Source organism: Armigeres subalbatus, chromosome 3, assembly GCF_024139115.2.
Source record: "Armigeres subalbatus isolate Guangzhou_Male chromosome 3, GZ_Asu_2, whole genome shotgun sequence".
Lineage (NCBI taxonomy): Eukaryota > Metazoa > Arthropoda > Insecta > Diptera > Culicidae > Armigeres > Armigeres subalbatus.
In genome coordinates, this window is record NC_085141.1 from 113,944,696 (window position 1) to 113,965,387 (window position 20,692).

Sequence of the window (20,692 nt, forward strand, 5' to 3'; positions counted from 1 at the left end):
GTAAAATAATAAGAACCAACCAATCCAGCTCACGAATCCCCAACACGGACATCAGTTACGGTCCTTTTGACCCACCGCATTGAAAAGACCCGTGTTTCGAGCGCGCGCGTCATTTGGCGGCAGCTTTGTTAGCGTTAGCTTTGGCGGCAGTCAACGATGGTGGAGCAAGGTTGGGGCGGCAGCATCACTCAATTTTTACTCGATTTATACTCGACGCAAAGCTTAATTGGAACTCTCATCTCCAATCAGTTGTGCAGAAAGGTCTCAATACACTTTGGGTTTGTTCAAAAACCCTTGGTAAAAGATGGGGCCTAAAACCAAGTATGATCATGTGGATATATAAAACCATTGTCCGTCCCAGGACAACTTACGCTTCCCTTGTCTGGTGGCCTAAAACTAATGAGGCTGCTGCAAGGGCTAAGCTCAACAAAATCCAACGCACCGCTTGCATAGCCATCACTGGTGCAGTTCGTAGTACACCCACTTTGGCCCTAGACGCAATGCTTCACCTGCCCCGGTTAGATCAATACATAAAGCTGGAAGCGGAAAAAAGTGCTCTAAGGTTAAAGAGAACAAAAACACTGCTGTCGGGAGACCTTACGGGTCACCTCAGCATATTAAATGAATTTGCCATAAATCCCGCAATAGGAATTTGTAGTGACTGGATGGAAACGGTAGTCAATTATGACTTACCTTACGATGTGTTCATTCCTTCCCGCCAGGAGTGGGAAGGAGGTGGACTCAGCGTTCCAACAGGCTCTATAAATTTCTTCACAGATGGTTCGAAAATGAATAATCTGACAGGATCCGGAATCTATGGCCCTACAACAAAAATTTCTGTCCACTTAGGACAGTGGCCCACAGTATTTCAGGCGGAAATATATGCAATATTAGAATGCGTGTTATTATGCCTGAGGAGAAAGTATAGATTTGCAAAATATGTATTTTCTCTGACAGCCAAGCGGCACTTAAGTCGCTTAATAACTACACTTGTAACTCAAAGCTAGTGTGGGAATGCATTCTGGCTTTGAAAAACTTATCCATACGCAATCGAGTCTACCTATATTGGATCCCAGGACATACGGGTCTAGAGGGAAACGAGATTGCTGATGAGCTAGCCAGGAATGGATCTAATGAAAGGTTCATTGGCCCTGAGCCCTTCTGCGGGATCTCAGACTGCTCTGTAAAAATGGAACTGAACAAATATATGGTCAGTCAAATCACATCAACTGGAATGCACTTCCCCATACGAGCCAATCCAAAAGGCTCGTAACGATTAACCCCAAGAAAACCCAACAACTATTAGGTCTCAACAAAAGGGATCTCAACATCTACACCGGTCTAATAACTGGACACTGCCCCTGCAGATACCATCTACAAAAGATCGGAGCAATCCAAACCTCAAATTGCCGCTTCTGTGACGAGGAGAGAGAAACATCAGAACACATCCTCTGCTATTGCAGTGCACTCACCCAACGTAGGTTCAAAGTTCTCAGCAAGCCCTTTTTAGGGCCTGCTGACATATGGATCTTATCCCCCAAGGACGTGGTTGGCTTCATAAAGCTAGTCTCGCCAGAATGGGGGAGTCACATACTGTAACTCAGGATCTCTATTCATCAATAATAGATGGTCTTGAGTTCAGTCGATACCAAGGTATCTCAGTGACAAACATGTTACTGAGATAACTTGCGTATTTCACAGTAAAAGGGTATATCACAATAGTCCTAAAATCTGGACGCAGTGATCTTCACCCGACAAACGAGGATCACTCAATTTAAATTTTTTCACGCCCGATAAAAATTTTAGAACTAACCAATCCCGTTTATGCATCTCCAACACGAACATCAGATTGAAAGGTAGGCAATCTTTGGCACACCGCCGTGTCTTGCGCGTGCGCGTCATTTTATTCGAGATATCACGGCAAGAATTCAACCACCGCCGACGGCTATCGCTGATGCTGTTGGGATCGATAACAATGCAATCATTGCCATTAAATTGTTTGTCACCTAAAAGAAAATGCCGATAAACGTCTCAAATCCACTCTTCCGTCTCGTATGGGGGTTCTGAGAAGAGCCGATTTACGCTTCTTTAGCATTTACAACTACTACCAATTGCAACCAATGACTGACTGTCCGGCGAGAATATTTCACTTTTCATTTCAGATTTGTCTTAGTGCACTATTATATACAAAAGCAAGTTTAGTTGATTGAAAATTTCACCACATTACAAAGCACAATTTCATGGTGACTGTGGAAAACTGGATGGCGTCGCTTCTAACCACTGTGGCAGCAGTCGGAAGGTAGATGCGACACAAAATTATACACAAGGATTCGCCTTTCCAAATATTAAGCACAATCTTGCAATGGAATTTTACTTTCCAATTATTACAGACGCTACCACGGCCACCACTACCACTGCAGGAGCCACCACCGACGGCCATCACGGCCTATCATAATTGTCATCAAATTGTCTGTTCATGTGAAATATCCAATGAACACATCCAATGCAGAGACGAACCTCCGAAGAAATTCTTGGACTTACTTCCGGAGAAATTCCTGGAAGAAACTTACGATGGAATTCCTGGAGGAACTTGCGAAGAAATTCCTGAAGGGACTCGCTGAGGAATTCTTGAAGAAACTCGTGTAAGAGTTCCTGGAGGAACTCGAGGAGGAAATCCTGGAGGAACCCTTCTTCCGGAACTTCCGGAGGAATTCCGGGAGGAACTTCCGGAGGAATTCCGGGAGGAACTTCCGGAGGAATTCCGGGAGGAACTTCCGAAGGAATTCCGGGAAGAACTTCCGGAGGAATTCCGGGAGGAACTTCCGGAGGAATTCCGGGAGGAACTTCCGGAGGAATTCCGGGAGGAACTTCCGGAGGAATTCCGGGAGGAACTTCCGGAGGAATTCCGGGAGGAACTTCCGGAGGAATTCCGGGAGGAACTTCCGGAGGAATTCCGGGAGGAACTTCCGGAGGAATTCCGGGAGGAACTTCCGGAGGAATTCCGGGAGGAACTTCCGGAGGAATTCCGGGAGGAACTTCCGGAGGAATTCCGGAGGAACTTCCGGAGGAATTCCGGAGGAACTTCCGGAGGAATTCCGGGAGGAACTTCCGGAGGAATTCCGGGAGGAACTTCCGGAGGAATTCCGGGAGGAACTTCCGGAGGAATTCCGGGAGGAACTTCCGGAGGAATTCCGGGAGGAACTTCCGGAGGAATTCCGGGAGGATCTTCCGGAGGAATTCCGGGAGGATCTTCCGGAGGAATTCCGGGAGGAACTTCCGGAGGAATTCCGGGAGGAACTTCCGGAGGAATTCCGGGAGGAACTTCCGGAGGAATTCCGGGAGGAACTTCCGGAGGAATTCTGGGAGGAACTTCCGAAGGAATTCCGGGAGGAACTTACGGAGCTTTCAGTGCACTTTCTGGTTCAATTTACAGAGGAATTTGTGGAAGAATTTCGGAGAAATTTCAATACATGAAATAAGCTCATGTCGGCCCACGTCGCCGATTACAAACGGCGTCACGCCGCCGTCGCCGATAAATTTTTAATCGGCGCACAGGTCTATATTTTTTCACCCCAAAATTCTAAGGGGAAATAAAACCGATATATTACTGGATAATTATATTGTTTATGATCGTTGATTAATGATTAAACACACATGTTTCATAATTAATAATAAAAAATAATAATTAAATGTCAAATTCCTTGAATAATAATTAGTGATTGATGTTTGATAGTTTTTTAATGTTTGTTTGCGCTTCTACTTCCAAGACTAACTGGAGACCCATGATTATACATTGATAATGCTTAAATCTATTTTCGATCAATATTGCTCTTGTTTATGCTGTTTCTAACTTTTAATCTAACTTGTTCCTTTTGCTGCATGTGATTAACATGTATGCTAATAAACTAAATATTTATAAACAACAATGTTCGAAAAGTAACATAATATTGACCCGTGTCGTACAATTCAGGAGCTTCCTAACTTGTACCTATATGAATTAATTGGCAATCAGCTTGCATCGTACAGCTCTCCGAATTGCGTTTGATTCCAATTTTAATCAATTCGCTCCAGTGAGGGTGGCAATCGTGTTAACTCAACAGCCCCGTATGGCAATAACCACATTGGGACCTTGCAGTTGAGATGCGGCTAACATAGCTTACGTAATGCACTACGTATGCTTCTAACTAGTTGATATGCGAAAAAAAACCTGCTGAATCTCGGTCGATAGTCGCCAGTAGCATGATGGAAAGTCTCCAGTAAGTTTATCTCGCACTCGTTGGGTGTGATCATCTCCAGTTTATTTGTGACCGATCGACTGTTAGCTTGTGTTGTTTGAGCTAGTGATTAATTTTCAAACGAAAGTTGTAATCATCATAAATACTCATTTGTAAGTTTAATCAAATACGTATTTATCATTTCGTTGAATTCAGACATCAAATAGACACATTGTTGCACTTAATTTCATTAGTTCTCGCTGATTTACTCCGAATAACACGCAATCTATCATTTCCATTCTGGCAGTTATCCAGCATGCCACATTGATATAAGAGGCTTATCTCACACTCAATTACCACTGACAGGAGTCTTCCTGAGCTCAGTGGTGAGATACGTGATTGCAAATAAATTTTGGTGGAAGGTTCGGATTGATTACATGGTAAGTCAAAGTCAATCTCATTATGGGCATTTTATAACAGGCTCTCACAGCCATAATATCATGTACAAATTTAATTAAATGGAACAAAAAAAATTGGCTTTCAAGGCTTTTATAAAATGCATCATACGCAAAACACTTAGACACGGGGCAGCAATGGTCCAGTTGAACACGCATAATAGGTATAGAGATGAAAGAAATGAAACCCATTTTTCAATTCGAATTTATTATTCAGTAACCGCCGATAATCCACCCGTCCACATCTGGTATCAGTTCTCGAAAACGCAAATGAAGCTTAAATGGTCAATTGTTGCAGTCATCGCCGCTTTCAGAGGCTGCCATCCCTTTTTTCCCAAATCGATATTCAGCATCATTTCGTTCGACAATCGCCCGGGTTCACAACAGCAGAAGTGGTTTCATTTTCGATTCGACAGCATCCCCGCAGGGAGTAGGTTCAATAAATCAAATTAATACGCATCCACGCACGAAAACGTGTCAGGATTATGGACCTTTCACATCACATTTGTGTGTCGCTCTCGTCGGTCTCTCGCCATTCGCACGTGGTGAACTGGAAAAAAAGGATCGCACTCGGTCACTGACGGCAAAGACACTGTGTTGCAATCGAAAAAAAAGTATGTCAAATACATGAATTACCGTAAATGCAAATAGTACACTTGTCTTAGAACATAACCCAAGCAGCACTTTTGTCATGAACGAGTTTAGAGTCTTAGTGTACTTCATACTTTCACTCATATCCCAAATTGTAAATCATGACAGTGGAAATTAACTGACATATAAATTAATGAGTTGATCCATCTCAAATAAGATATTGCAAGTGAGAGCGGAATCAACAATTGGAATATTTGAATCGTATGCAATTAGTGGTTGTATTTGATCCAACCAAACTGGCAGTATGAAAATTCAGAATCCTTTCAGCACCGTATTATCGATCACGTCTGCGACCACGCCAGCCCACTACCGCCATTCCGACAGGTTCAGGACCGGTGAATACGTTGACGGTTCATAATTATGACAAATTGTGTGTTTGTAGAACAAATCGATTGAATACACATACACATCTTCCTATACTTGTGCAATAGGAATGGTTGTTGAAAAAACATAGGCCAGTTGCCCTATATCGAAGGCATCGTTGGTGTGTGAACTCGGTCGTGATGTCCCATCGAATGGTGGGGTTAATGATTTGCGGTACGAATGTGAAGTGTCTATCTATCATAGATAGACTATGTCCTCATCAAACTGAGGTGAAATGGCGTTGTACTTTGTACTGGTTGTTTAATTTACAAATTCATATTGGATGGAACCAAGAATTTTGATTTCAGTGATTTGCTACGCAAAAACGTTCATTGGCAGATTTCTTGAATTATTTAAATGTGCTTATGTACAACGTATGCTTATCAAATTGGCACATAGTAGAAGGCTATCATTAGCATTAAATATGAATTATTTTTCATTGATAATTGTTTTAAAAAATAGGAAACTAACTAGTCCCGTGAGTGCAAAGTAAGTACAGACATCAAAATCAAGCAGCTTGCTACATTCCACAATGGTCCACAGAGCTAAATTAGGTGGAAATAGCTATTTTGAGTCACAAATAGTAGAATTAGAATGAAACTTTGTTCCACAAAGTTGTTCCTAATAGTAAGGACATTATTCGGGTGTTGTAGAAAATTAGGGTGGTCTTCATTTTCTTAAAATGGAAAAATCAAATCAACAAATTCAATTGAAGGAATAGGAAATATTTCAACAGGAATCCATAGGAATTCACACCGGATTCCTTTCAGTATACACTGGATTCCCTTGGGGATCTGTGGGGGATACCCTTCATAATCCATGGAGGATTTGCTTCAGAATCTTTCGTTGATTTGCTTCGAAATTCCTCCGGAGTCGTTCGAAGATTTGTTTCGGAATCGTTCAGAGATTTGCTTCGAAATTCCTTGACAATTTGTTTCAGAATACTTCGGCGAAATGCTTCGGTATCTCTTGAAGATTTAATTTAATTCCTCAATGATTTGCTTCGGAATCATTCGAAGATTTGCTTCAAAATCCTTTGATGATTTGCTTCGGAGTCTCTCGAAGTTTTGCCTCTGAATTTCTCAATGATTTGCTTTGGAATCCCTCAACAAATTGCTTCGGAATTCGCTTCGAAGTACATCCACGGTTTGCTTCGGAATTCTTCGAAGATTTAGTTCGGACACTCTTGACGAATTGACCTTTTCCGCCAAAATTTGCATCTCGTTTTATTGTCTCGATCGGTTCTTTGGCCTATTTAAGGTGAATTTTTCAAAAGAACTCATATTTATTTAGCCTCTAACTATTTAAAAATCGAAAGCAAAAGCCGAAAAAGTGCTGCACGTGTGAACCGACCTAAAAAAATCACTTGATATTCGTTCAAAATCGAGCAAATGTTAGGTTAATCTTGAAAAACAGCACTTTTTTGATTTTTTGTTTTAAATTTTGAAAATACTTGGAGGCGTCAAAAATATGCGTTTTTTGGGGAGCTTGACTTTAAATTATATATTACTTTACCGATTACTTCGGAATCATTCGACGATTTGCTTCGAAATCCTTTGATGATTTGCTTCGGAATCCCTCAACGATTTGCTTCAACATCTCTGAAGGATTCTCTTCAGAATCGTTAGAGGATTCTTTTTGGAATCCCTGGATAATTAGTTCGGAGTCTCTCGACGATTTGCTTCGGAATCCATCGACGATTTGCTTCTACATCCCTGGAACATTCACATTGGAATTCCTGGTGCATTTCCGACGGAATCTCTGAAACATTCCTATTGAAACTCCTGGAATATTCCCTTCGTAATTCCTGGAAGATTTCATTCTGAATCTCTAGAAGATTCTCATTGTAACATCCCTGAAACATTTCCATCGGATTTTCTGGAACATTCCCCTCCGAATCCCTGAAACATTCACATCATATATTGTCGGCGATACGTCATATATTCTCGCTTAATTTTTCAAAAGGACCTAAGTAACATTTTTTTCATGAATTAATTTGAATAGCGCAATCAACACAACAACATGAAAGGTATTGATTGCTGTATCCAAATTAAATCATGAAAAAAATGTTACTTAGGTCCTTTTGAAAAGTTAAGCGAGTATTGTTTTTTAAGTGTGCAGAACAAAGCCGAGCGCTGCTACACATACACGCAAAAAAACGTTCCCGAATTCGTGAACCAACAAAAATACACCGTGATTTTATTCATGGATTCGGGAACACCAGTCACGTTTTCCAGAACTCTGCAGAAAAAGTGACTGTTGTCCCACTTCGATACTGTGGGCTACAACAGAAAGCACGTGCTCGAGAAAAAATAATATGAATGAGTGTGATTGATACGCAATTGCCTTAGTTGGTTGGACCGTATTTATCACACTACCACTAAAATAATCTAATGAAGGAGTGAAATGTTCAAGAGCTTTTTAAAAGAAACTCAAAATAGAGAAAATAGTTGAAGGGGCTTTAGCCCCCCTAGGCATTGGGACTAGTTACGCCAATGGTGGTTTCACAAAAAACTGTTTTTCCGTTCATACTTTCTCTTTTAAAATTTCTATGTGAAGTCGTCTCTAGACGACTTTTAGAGTTCTTCAAGACGCAACTTTTTGTAATAGTAGCTTGCCAATATCTTGCGCAGGTCAAAAGTTATTTGTATTTTAGTTAGAAAATTAGCGTTTCCTAAAATGGCAATATCTCTGGATGGCGAAACCCTAAATCATGTTTTTTTTTTCCATCATTTGATAAAGTAAACCCTAAAGTACATCATATCAATAAATCAGAGAGGGTGTCTTTTCCACATGCTGCTGCAATGCATCCATATGAATGGAAATAAATGATGGAAATAATTGAATCTATCTCCCCGACATGCAATTTTGACCACTCTTATATTTCTCGTAACACTTCAAAATACACGAGAAAGGCACCCTCATAACTAGGTGGATTATCCTGTTTTTTTTTTTTCATAATTTGTTGTATAACTACTACATAACAATAAATACAGACAAAATTTATATGACAAAATACGAATTTGAAAACGTTTCACAATTTCTCGAAGACTGAATTTTGAAATGCAGATAACACCATCGTATTTTCGACTGAAGAAAGTAGCACTATTTCATTGACCACAGGCTGTCAAAAACTCAAAAACTTCTTCAGAATTTAACCTTCAAAGACCCAGAACCAATCGATGTTTTTCAAATGGCTCGCATTCAACACCTGATCTTCGGAATTCTTCGCGGTTTCGTTTGTGCTCAATGGGAATAGCTATATTTTTACCGCGATGCATTTGCATATTAAAATTCTTGTTCAGATCCGAATAAGTGCTAAAAAGAATTGCGTGTGGTTTTTTTTATTCCTTTCTTTATTTGTTAGGCACTCTGTGTTACTTAACCGCTACTGTGCCGAGATCTACTGTGGTATTCTGCTGAACAGAATCCATACAGAATCTATTTTTAGATTTCCATTACCATTATTGTTGTCGTTGCCAGTCCATCTCATCGTGAGTACATTGTGTCCGTTTGTCCATGTCGTGCATCCAATGTTCGTTGCATTGTTCAGTTGCCTTTAAGCCGGGTCCGTTGGAGGAATGCCTCCGAGAAGAACAAGTTGTCAGTCGTCATCAGGCAACCGTGACGGTAAGACGCGTTCCCCAATACGCTACCGCATGGGCTGCGCATCCGGCGACTGACGAGGGTTTGGTGGAGGGGCTGGGAATCGAACCCATGACCATTCGCTTGTAAGGCGAACGTGTAGCCAACTACGCTACGGGACCTCCCTAAGTTTGCGTGTGGTCTTTATTCCAGTTATTCGAACATCAACTCAAGCTCTAAATTTATCAATTCAACCATCAAACCATCTTTAAATTATATTTGTAAAAATTTCTAGTCGCTCCCATGCTTCCACCATTTCAATTTGACTGGATTTACTGAATTCAGGGGCGGATCCAGGGGTCACAATGGTAGATTATGGACCACAAAATCAATTACAATTAAGTATGCATGCGGGAATGGACATGCGGCTGCATACACTTTACAAATCAGGAGTTCTTATAAATTCCATTTTAAATTTAAATTGACCTTCAGAAATTCTTACCAGGGCCGGATTTAGGGATCAAAATGGGCAGAGTCTGGTCCATAACAACGAATCTGGCCATGCGACTGCTAAATCTCCATGAAAACACATCAGGAACTCAAAGAATGCGTTTTAAACTTGAAATAGACTTTCTGGAATTCCTACCAGGGAAAATAGTACAAATTAGGACAAAGTGGGGCCATAATACCAATTACAATGCAATTGGCCATGCGACTGCTCAAACTTCATGAAAACACAAACAAAGCTCAAAGAATACTATTTGATATTGAAATTGAACTTCTGAAATTTCGATCAGGGCTCAGAATGGGCAGATCAGGGGCCATAACACCAAATACAATGAATCTGGGCATACAGCTGCTTAAACTTCATGAAAACACATCAGGAAGTCAAAGGAAGAAAGTCTATTAAAATGGAAATTGATCTTCTGAAATTTCAACCAGGACCGGATTCAGGTGGTCGAATGAGAAGAGTAGGGGCTATAACAACAATAATCTCACTAATAATAACACCAATAAGACTTCAGTCTTTTAGTAATCCGTCGGTTCTGATCCATTGATGTTATCCCTCTATCCAGTTTGAAGCATGAGTGGACACAAATTTCAGACCCGTCAGCTCTTACGTCTGTATCATGTCACGGACATAATTCCAGATGATCCTTTTAAATTTGACATTTTTGTTTTCGCATTTCTGATGTTATTTTGTTAAGTTTGATTAGTCGCAAGACCTTTCTCATTAAATTTTAGTTTTTGTCCTAGAACCGCAATTATGACCCCTGAATACGGCACTGGATATTGAATATGGTTGTGTGGGTATTCCTGTTGTAATTTTTGTAGTTTGAGTAGTCGTCTGACGTAGTTTTTGTATTCCTGGTATAATTTTGTGACATTTCAGTGATAGCATGACTTGTAGCATTCAATGTTATTTTTTACTACTGGTGCAATAAGTAAGACCCCTGAATGCGTCACTGGACATAATTTCAAATCATTAACTTGAATTGTTTTTTTTTCATTCCTTGTTATTAAACAGTATTTTTTTTATTTTTAACTAATTTTATTTGCTAATTATCTAATACATGCATTCATCCCTTAGACTAGGTGTTCCGTGTTTTTTTAACACTATCATCCTATATTACATTTTTAGTTATTGTTTATACATTTCAATTGCCTCTGGCAGTTAGGATATTTCCTCTGGTTGAATTGAACCATGTAGGAATAACAATGTTTTCAACTTAAACTAATCTTCTTCTTCTTCTTCTTCTTATTGGCATTACATCCCCCACTGGGACATCACCGCCTCGCAGCTTAGTGTTCATTAAGCACTTCCACAGTTATTAACTGCGAGGTTTCTAAGCCAAGTTACCATTTTTGCATTCGTATATCATGAGGCTGGCACGATGATACTTTTATGCCCAGGGAAGTCGAGACAATTTCCAATCCGAAAATTGCCTAGACCGGCACCTGGAATCGAACCCAGCCACCCTCAGCATGGTATTGCTTTGTAGCCGCGCGTCTTACCGCACGGCTAAGGAGGGTCCCTAAACTATTTTATACTAAGGGTATAAGGAGTTAATTGTTGCAATAGAAGATTGCAACTATTTTTGTCTAAAATTGGGAATTATTTTGTTGTACATTTGTTGCAATGTCTCAATATTATGCACGGTGTGTCTATGGGGAAACATTATTTTTCAAAAATCAGTATCTCTGAAACACCCACCATGTGAACGTATATGCTCTCCTCTTTCATATAGTGGGTTAACTAAAATATTCTATCGGGGGATCTAGAACAATTTTTTTTTTCACTATTTTTGGTGCAAACTCCATAGAAATCTCAAATAATAGCCGATTTAACCCATCCAAAAATATATGGAAAAACGACCCCCGATAGAACATTTTAAGAATACACCTACGTGAAAGAGGAAAACCTATACTTTCGTGTAGTGAGTGTTTTAGAGATACTGATTTTTAGAAAATAAGCCTCTTCGGACAAACACACCGTGTATGAATTCTATGAAGTTCTTTGGTACTATATCACGGAGGCAACTTCAGAATCATTTTCAAAATTTTATTTTGAATCCTCTGAAGTGCCTTCAACTGCAGCAACTAGTCCACATTGGAACAGCATACAACATGGCAGGTCTTAAAATTTGTTTGTAAATCAATAGTTTGTTCTAAAGACAAAGTTTTGATTTTCTGTTTATAAGTGGATATAGACACTTAATATATTTGTTACATTTGGCTTGAAGGTTTTCAATGTGATTGTTAAAAGTTAATTTTTGTTCCAGCAGAAGACCTAAATATTTTAATTAGAACCCCATTCATAGTCACAATATGTCTGCTAGAAGGTTTCAAATAAGAAGCTCTCGGCTTATGTGGAAAAATTATAAGCTGAGTTTTGGAAGCATTCGGGGAAATTTTCCATTTTCACAAGTAAGTGGACAAAATGGGGGCCCTCCTTAGCCGTGTGGTAAGACGCGCGACTACAAAGCAAGACCATGCTGAGGGTGGCTGGGTTCGATTCCCGGTGCCGGTCTAGGCAATTTTCGGATAGGAAATTGTCTCGACTTCCCTGGGCATAAAAGTATCATCATGTTAGCCTCATGATATACGAATGCAAAAATGGTAACCTGGTTTAGAAACCTCGCAGTTAATAACTGTGGAAGTGCTTAATGAACACTAAGCTGCGAGGCGGCTCTGTCCCAGTGTGGGGATGTAATGCCAACAAGAAGAAGAAGAAATGGACAAAATATCCAAACTTTTTTGCAATCTACTACAAATGACACGAAGGCTTCGCCCTTTGGCTGAAAGGCCCATGTCATCTGCAAACAAAGATTGTTGACACCCTGGTGGTAAATCAGGTAAGTCAGAAGTAAAAATATTATACAATATGGGCCCCAGTATGCTGCCTTGGAAATATGTTTTATTTATTTTTTAATCCAAACCATCTCTGTTCGGACAATTTTTTTTGACACAGTCACTATGGTCCAGGATACAGATTTACGCTGAAAGATGCATTTTACGCCAAAACTATATTTTTTAGAAATAACTGTTGTTCTACAAATTTTTTCGAAATAGAAAGACCATCATTATGGTTCTCAAAAAAAAAATAGGTTGCCCATCATATAAAAAAAATTAGAAAATATAGCTTATTCCAATCAATTTTGCTGAAAAAACTTTTTCTGTAGCTCTTAAGTTGACTGATTTAGAGCAATTTTACTTAATTGTATTAAGGTGTACCTCAAAAAAACAATATTTTTGATGTCTGAAACTTGATTATGCATATGTACAACATGTGATAGATTTAGTTCGGAAAAGGTATTGGAGGGTAACCGCCCCTTCGGTGGGGTTTGATCACACGACCCCAGTTCGCATGACAGGTGCTTTCCCTACTAAGCTACGAAGGACCTCCGTCGTCCACCGCAGCTTAGCGGGTACTGATGAAACCAAATTCCCAGCACCAGGTACCAGCCGATCTCTCGCAATACATTTTCAGAACTAACTCTCTCAAATGTATTTTTGTACACATCATGTCAACCAAGTAGGATGAGTATTTAGTATTGTCCGGCTCCTACACACTTGCTTCATCAGCAACGGCGCTCAATGAAGTAGGGTTGTGTGAGGTTGTGCCAGTTTGGTCGTCAGATCCCAACACGACCACACAAGCGAAGAGAGATCGCCACTCGAGATCAGTACATTCAAAGTTAATTGCCTATATGCCGGGTATTAAGCCACCCGGAGTGGAAATTAATTACTATGTCTGAAACTTGATTATGCATATGTACAACATGTGATAGATTTAGTTCGGAAAAGGTATTGGAGGGTAACCGCCCCTTCGGTTGGGTTTGATCCCACGACCCCAGTTCGCATGACAGGTGCTTTCCCTACTAAGCTACGAAGGACCTCCGTCGTCCACCGCAGCTTAGCGGGTACTGATGAAACCAAATTCCCAGCACCAGGTACCAGCCGATCTCTCGCAATACATTTTCAGAACTAACTCTCTCAAATGTATTTTGTACACATCATGTCAACCAAGTAGGATGAGTATTTAGTATTGTCCGGCTCCTACACACTTGCTTCATCAGCAACGGCGCTCAATGAAGTAGGGTTGTGTGAGGTTGTGCCAGTTTGGTCGTCAGATCCCAACACGACCACACAAGCGAAGAGAGATCGCCACTCGAGATCAGTACATTCAAAGTTAATTGCCTATATGCCGGGTATTAAGCCACCCGGGGTGGAAATTAATTACTATGTCTGAAACTTGATTATGCATATGTACAACATGTGATAGATTTAGTTCGGAAAAGGTATTGGAGGGTAACCGCCCCTTCGGTGGGGTTTGATCCCACGACCCCAGTTCGCATGACAGGTGCTTTCCCTACTAAGCTACGAAGGACCTCCGTCGTCCACCGCAGCTTAGCGGGTACTGATGAAACCAAATTCCCAGCACCAGGTACCAGAGCATTAGTGATTAATCATAGATTTAATCATGATTAATGAATAATGGGTTATTTAATCATTATTCATTAATCATAATCATACAAAAAATACGATTCAATCATTAATCACTAATCGTTAATCATAGATTTTTGCATTTAATCATTAATCACTAATCATATTCATGATTGTATTGAGTTTATTCATTAATCATCAATTTTAATCATTGCATACATCGCTTTTATTCATTAATCTTTAATCATAATCATACAATTTCAAAGGTAAAAAAACATAATTTGGTCGAACGGTTACTTGAATATTGATCACTATGCAAATCATTTAATTTGATTATTCATAATCATTAATCATTTCGGTCGTTAATCATTAATCATACACATATTGTGTCAACATTTAATCACGATCGGTAATCATTAATCATACTTCAAACGTTTTATTCATTAATCATAATCGTTAATCATTGTCAAAAATTAATTTAATCATTAATCATAATCATTATTCATTGTCAAAAATGAATAAATCATTAATCATAATCTTTAATCATAGAGTTAAATGATTTAATCATAACAAATTTAATCATTCATTGGAAGCTTTATTCATTAACGCTCTGCCAGGTACCAGCCGATCTCTCGCAATACATTTTCAGAACTAACTCTCTCAAATGTATTTTTGTACACATCATGTCAACCAAGTAGGATGAGTATTTAGTATTGTCCGGCTCCTACACACTTGCTTCATCAGCAACGGCGCTCAATGAAGTAGGGTTGTGTGAGGTTGTGCCAGTTTGGTCGTCAGATCCCAACACGACCACACAAGCGAAGAGAGATCGCCACTCGAGATCAGTACATTCAAAGTTAATTGCCTATATGCCGGGTATTAAGCCACCCGGAGTGGAAATTAATTACTATGTCTGAAACTTGATTATGCATATGTACAACATGTGATAGATTTAGTTCGGAAAAGGTATTGGAGGGTAACCGCCCCTTCGGTGGGGTTTGATCCCACGACCCCAGTTCGCATGACAGGTGCTTTCCCTACTAAGCTACGAAGGACCTCCGTCGTCCACCGCAGCTTAGCGGGTACTGATGAAACCAAATTCCCAGCACCAGGTACCAGCCGATCTCTCGCAATACATTTGAGAGAGTTAGTTCTGAAAATGTATTGCGAGAGATCGGCTGGTACCTGGTGCTGGGAATTTGGTTTCATCAGTACCCGCTAAGCTGCGGTGGACGACGGAGGTCCTTCGTAGCTTAGTAGGGAAAGCACCTGTCATGCGAACTGGGGTCGTGGGATCAAACCCCACCGAAGGGGCGGTTACCCTCCAATACCTTTTCCGAACTAAATCTATCACATGTTGTACATATGCATAATCAAGTTTCAGACATAGTAATTAATTTCCACCCGGGTGGCTTAATACCCGGCATATAGGCAATTAACTTTGAATGTACTGATCTCGAGTGGCGATCTCTCTTCGCTTGTGTGGTCGTGTTGGGATCTGACGACCAAACTGGCACAACCTCACACAACCCTACTTCATTGAGCGCCGTTGCTGATGAAGCAAGTGTAGGAGCCGGACAATACTAAATACTCATCCTACTTGGTTGACATGATGTGTACAAAAATACATTTGAGAGAGTTAGTTCTGAAAATGTATTGCGAGAGATCGGCTGGTACCTGGTGCTGGGAATTTGGTTTCATCAGTACCCGCTAAGCTGCGGTGGACGACGGAGGTCCTTCGTAGCTTAGTAGGGAAAGCAACTGTCATGCGAACTGGGGTCGTGGGATCAAACCCCACCGAAGGGGCGGTTACCCTCCAATACCTTTTCCGAACTAAATCTATCACATGTTGTACATATGCATAATCAAGTTTCAGACATAGTAATTAATTTCCACTCCGGGTGGCTTAATACCCGGCATATAGGCAATTAACTTTGAATGTACTGATCTCGAGTGGCGATCTCTCTTCGCTTGTGTGGTCGTGTTGGGATCTGACGACCAAACTGGCACAACCTCACACAACCCTACTTCATTGAGCGCCGTTGCTGATGAAGCAAGTGTGTAGGAGCCGGACAATACTAAATACTCATCCTACTTGGTTGACATGATGTGTACAAAAATACATTTGAGAGAGTTAGTTCTGAAAATGTATTGCGAGAGATCGGCTGGTACCTGGTGCTGGGAATTTGGTTTCATCAGTACCCGCTAAGCTGCGGTGGACGACGGAGGTCCTTCGTAGCTTAGTAGGGAAAGCACCTGTCATGCGAACTGGGGTCGTGGGATCAAACCCACCGAAGGGGCGGTTACCCTCCAATACCTTTTCCGAACTAAATCTATCACATGTTGTACATATGCATAATCAAGTTTCAGACATAGTAATTAATTTCCACTCCGGGTGGCTTAATACCCGGCATATAGGCAATTAACTTTGAATGTACTGATCTCGAGTGGCGATCTCTCTTCGCTTGTGTGGTCGTGTTGGGATCTGACGACCAAACTGGCACAACCTCACACAACCCTACTTCATTGAGCGCCGTTGCTGATGAAGCAAGTGTGTAGGAGCCGGACAATACTAAATACTCATCCTACTTGGTTGACATGATGTGTACAAAAATACATTTGAGAGAGTTAGTTCTGAAAATGTATTGCGAGAGATCGGCTGGTACCTGGTGCTGGGAATTTGGTTTCATCAGTACCCGCTAAGCTGCGGTGGACGACGGAGGTCCTTCGTAGCTTAGTAGGGAAAGCACCTGTCATGCGAACTGGGGTCGTGGGATCAAACCCCACCGAAGGGGCGGTTACCCTCCAATACCTTTTCCGAACTAAATCTATCACATGTTGTACATATGCATAATCAAGTTTCAGACATAGTAATTAATTTCCACTCCGGGTGGCTTAATACCCGGCATATAGGCAATTAACTTTGAATGTACCGAATATTTTTGATCTACTTTTTTGGTTTAGATTTCTCGAAAAAGTCGTCTTCAGGTGATTTCTAGAGCTTAAAAAATTGCAACTTTTGATGGGTAAATATGCTCAATATCTTTTTCCGATAAAAAGTTCCAATTGTTTTTCTGTCAAAATTATTTTTTTTTTTTTCATAAGTTGATATCTCCGGTTAGGGCAAACTAATGTCAAATGAATGTCTTTACTTGTCATAATACGAATTTGTACAATTCCATTTAATCAAGTATTGGAATTAAATGGAATTGTACAAACTCTTCTTATGACAAGGGAAAATAATGAACTTTTTTGCAGTAGCTGATTTCCAACCCGAATAAGGATTACTGATAAAAGTTTTAGATTTTATTAAGACCAGGCTTCTTCAATTATTTGGAATTTAAAATATGCCACTAATAATCCACGTTCTTACCCTTTATGGTAAAGTTGCGAATGATTCACAAGGATTCTCCGAAATAGTTGTGGAGGATGTAAAATGTAGGACTCTTAAGAGCACTCTTAACCCAGTTAGGGACAAAAGGTCCAAAGACAGAAGGTCAAAGGGACAAATGGTCGAATAGGACAAAACGCCGAACGAGATAAAAGGTCCAAAGAGACAAAAGGTCCAATGAGACAAAAGGTCCAAAGAGGCAGAAGGTCCAAAGAGACAAAAGGTCCAAAGGGATGAAAGGTCGAAATAGACAAAAAACTGAAATGGAGAGAATCAATCTCGCACATTACCAGTTGGACGTCGGTACTCGGATTCTGATGGTTTTTCCGCAAATGGGACCTCTAAGGGCCGCCCTTACTTTGCACCGTTCAATGTGCAAAAACGATCCATAAAAAATGAAAAACGATCCGTAAATAACATCTTAATGTTGCTACCATAAATCCATAAAATAGTTCAGGAGCTTCCATTAACAATAATTTTATAATAAATGTATAATAAATTTGGAAAATGATCCATAAAAACTATATTTTGGTCCATAAAATTTTAAATTTGCGCAATTTTTAGCCGGATGATGATCCATAATCTCAGTAATATGATCCATGATTTGATCATATGATCTATATTTTTGATTATGTGATCCATAGTGCTTGGAAAGAAGGCCAATGAAACTATATTGATTGATCCACACATTTTTTTTAATCTACCAGGTAACCAGTAAGCATTATATAAAGCATTTAAGTGGCATTATATGCGCCTTTACTGCAAAACATTAAATGCCAATAAGCCCTATAGTCGCCTTCAATGCTATTTTAATGCAGGTTTTGGCCCAATATATGGCTGCTGAAATGCTCAATCCTCCTTTATCGATAAAGTAGAAATTTTGCTGAGTAGCATTTATTCAGCATCCGAAATGCTGAATAAATGCTTAATATTAAAAACTAGAAAAAAGATTTTTTAATGGCATTTATTTCTAATTCTTTTTTTACATAGTTTTTTTTTCCTTATTATATCGTTATTGTATTTTCATATTTGAAATGGAACATAATTTTTTACTTTCTTCAAGCGGTATTCGAACTAGCGCTCTTGCCACCCGACGCTGCAGTTGTCATCGTCCTTACCAGCTGGCCCATAAGAGAGAGATGATAGTGGGAATAATTTTGCCCAACATAAACAATTTGCCCCTTCAGGGACATTGAAACTTAATCTAACTCATCTCAGAATGCAACCATCACAAACGTCATACCCAGTTGCAATGAAACAGCTACAGTAGTGCTGCTTTAATCGAATATAGTGCAATGGAATAATCAAAAGTAGCTAAACTATGTAATTAGTGATAGGGTTATGTTAACGATAAGTACTCCTGTCAATGGTCGGAATGGTAAAAACATTCTGCACGTACCGATTTCTATTGTCAAATGTAAGTTCATTGGACAAATAGTCCCCGCTATATGGCTCCATATTGGAAAACGTTTGACGTATGAACACTACAGGCCTTAAAGTGGCACTAATGTAGCTGTTGCATTGCACTTAACGAAAAACAACATTGTGCGTTCAAAATGCTATTATAAGACTATGCCTCTCATGATTGCTATTAGAATGCTTATTTAGAACAGCCAGGTTTTGGAAATGCTTATTTACAGCATGGAGCATATGCAATGCCAGTATAATGCTACTATAGTGGTTACTTTAATGCTTATTGGTTACCTGGGTATGGATCATTTGGCAAAACTTATGAATCATATCACCAAACTATGGATCATTTGAACAAAGTTATGGATCAAATGGCCAGAACTATGGATCGGATAACTAAAATTATGGATCATATTACCGAAATTATGGATCATCATTACAATAAAAAATGCGCAAATTTGAAGTTATGTTATGGATAAAAATTTAGTTTTTTATGGATCATTTATGGATCAGTTGTCATACGTTCATGGGAAAATAGCAAGAATTGTATTGTTTTTCTTGACCATGTTAATGGAACATATTTTCCTATTAATTGCTAAATTTTAGCTTAGTTATGGATTGAAAAATTATTCTTTATGAAATCTCCTGAACTATTTTGTGGATTTATGGTAGCATTTTATGGAACACTAGTTGACCCGGCAGACGTTGTCCTGCATAGTAGGCGAAAATGCGCGATGCAAAATATCCGTACGAATCTTTGTTTTAGTTTTTCACGATTTACTCAACCTTACTCGTGATTTTTGCATGAGAAAATATCATATAAACCCGTCGGAAACGATAACGGACATATTTGCTGAAGGAATGAAGAAAATCCACCCAGCCGTTTTCGAGTTATGCGGATACGAACACAGACCATTTAATTTTTTTATATGGATTAGGGTGTTATTTATGGATCGTTTTTTATTTTTTTATGGATCCGTCTTTATCGTCTAAATGCATAAGTATGTTTTGCTACCTTTAAGTGGTTTTGTTGTGTAGGGGTTATTACACCTATCTAGAGAGTAGAAGGTTGAGGGATCGAGTCTCTCCAAGACACAAGCAATTTTTTTCCACGAATTTCATATCAATTTATCCATTTAAAAACATATTCTGTGCACATGCACAGTCATGGTATTTAGCAAAAAAACACCCAACTTGTTATCAACTTGTTCTTGATCGACCTTTTGTTCCACTTGACCTTCTATCCCTGTCCACCTTTTGTCCTTTTCGTCCTTTTGTCCTTTTCGACATTTTGTCCTAAAGGGACAGAAAGCTGCAAGGACAAAAGGTCGAAAGGGACAAAAGGTCAAAATGGACAAAAGGTCGAAAAAGACAAAAGGTTACAAAGTATAAAAGGTCAATGAAGAGCAAGTTGATATTCCAAAGGAATTTTTGAAATGATTTTAACTTCAAGCAGCAGCACCCGAGTAGAAGAAAATAGCTCAATAATATCAAATGTTGATAAGATAGCAAAATGAGATATGGACATGATTGATATAAGAGATAAAAGATCAGACGATAATATCAATATTTTGCACTGAAATATCATAAGAATATCAAGTTATGCTATTTGTAAGAAGTGATCAATATCATGTGCCATTAGTTTGTTCTTATCCATAGCATATCTTGATTTTTAA

General features: G+C 39.5%; 1 protein-coding gene across 2 annotated transcripts in view; it reads left to right on the forward strand.

The window, feature by feature from the left end:
• The first annotated feature begins 4,256 nt into the window (after positions 1 to 4,256).
• The window catches only part of LOC134220477 (ornithine decarboxylase-like), a 36,906-nt gene continuing 20,470 nt past the window's right edge, over positions 4,257 to 20,692 (forward strand). Inside the window, exons 1-2 of one of the 2 annotated variants that reach the window (XM_062699530.1) lie at positions 4,324 to 4,387; positions 4,522 to 4,654. In XM_062699530.1, coding sequence (XP_062555514.1) covers positions 4,652 to 4,654 — 3 coding nt within the window. In that variant the 5' untranslated portion in view covers positions 4,324 to 4,387; positions 4,522 to 4,651. Of the gene's footprint in view, positions 4,388 to 4,521; positions 4,655 to 20,692 lie in introns of both variants that reach the window. The other variant, XM_062699531.1, reaches the window with a different exon arrangement.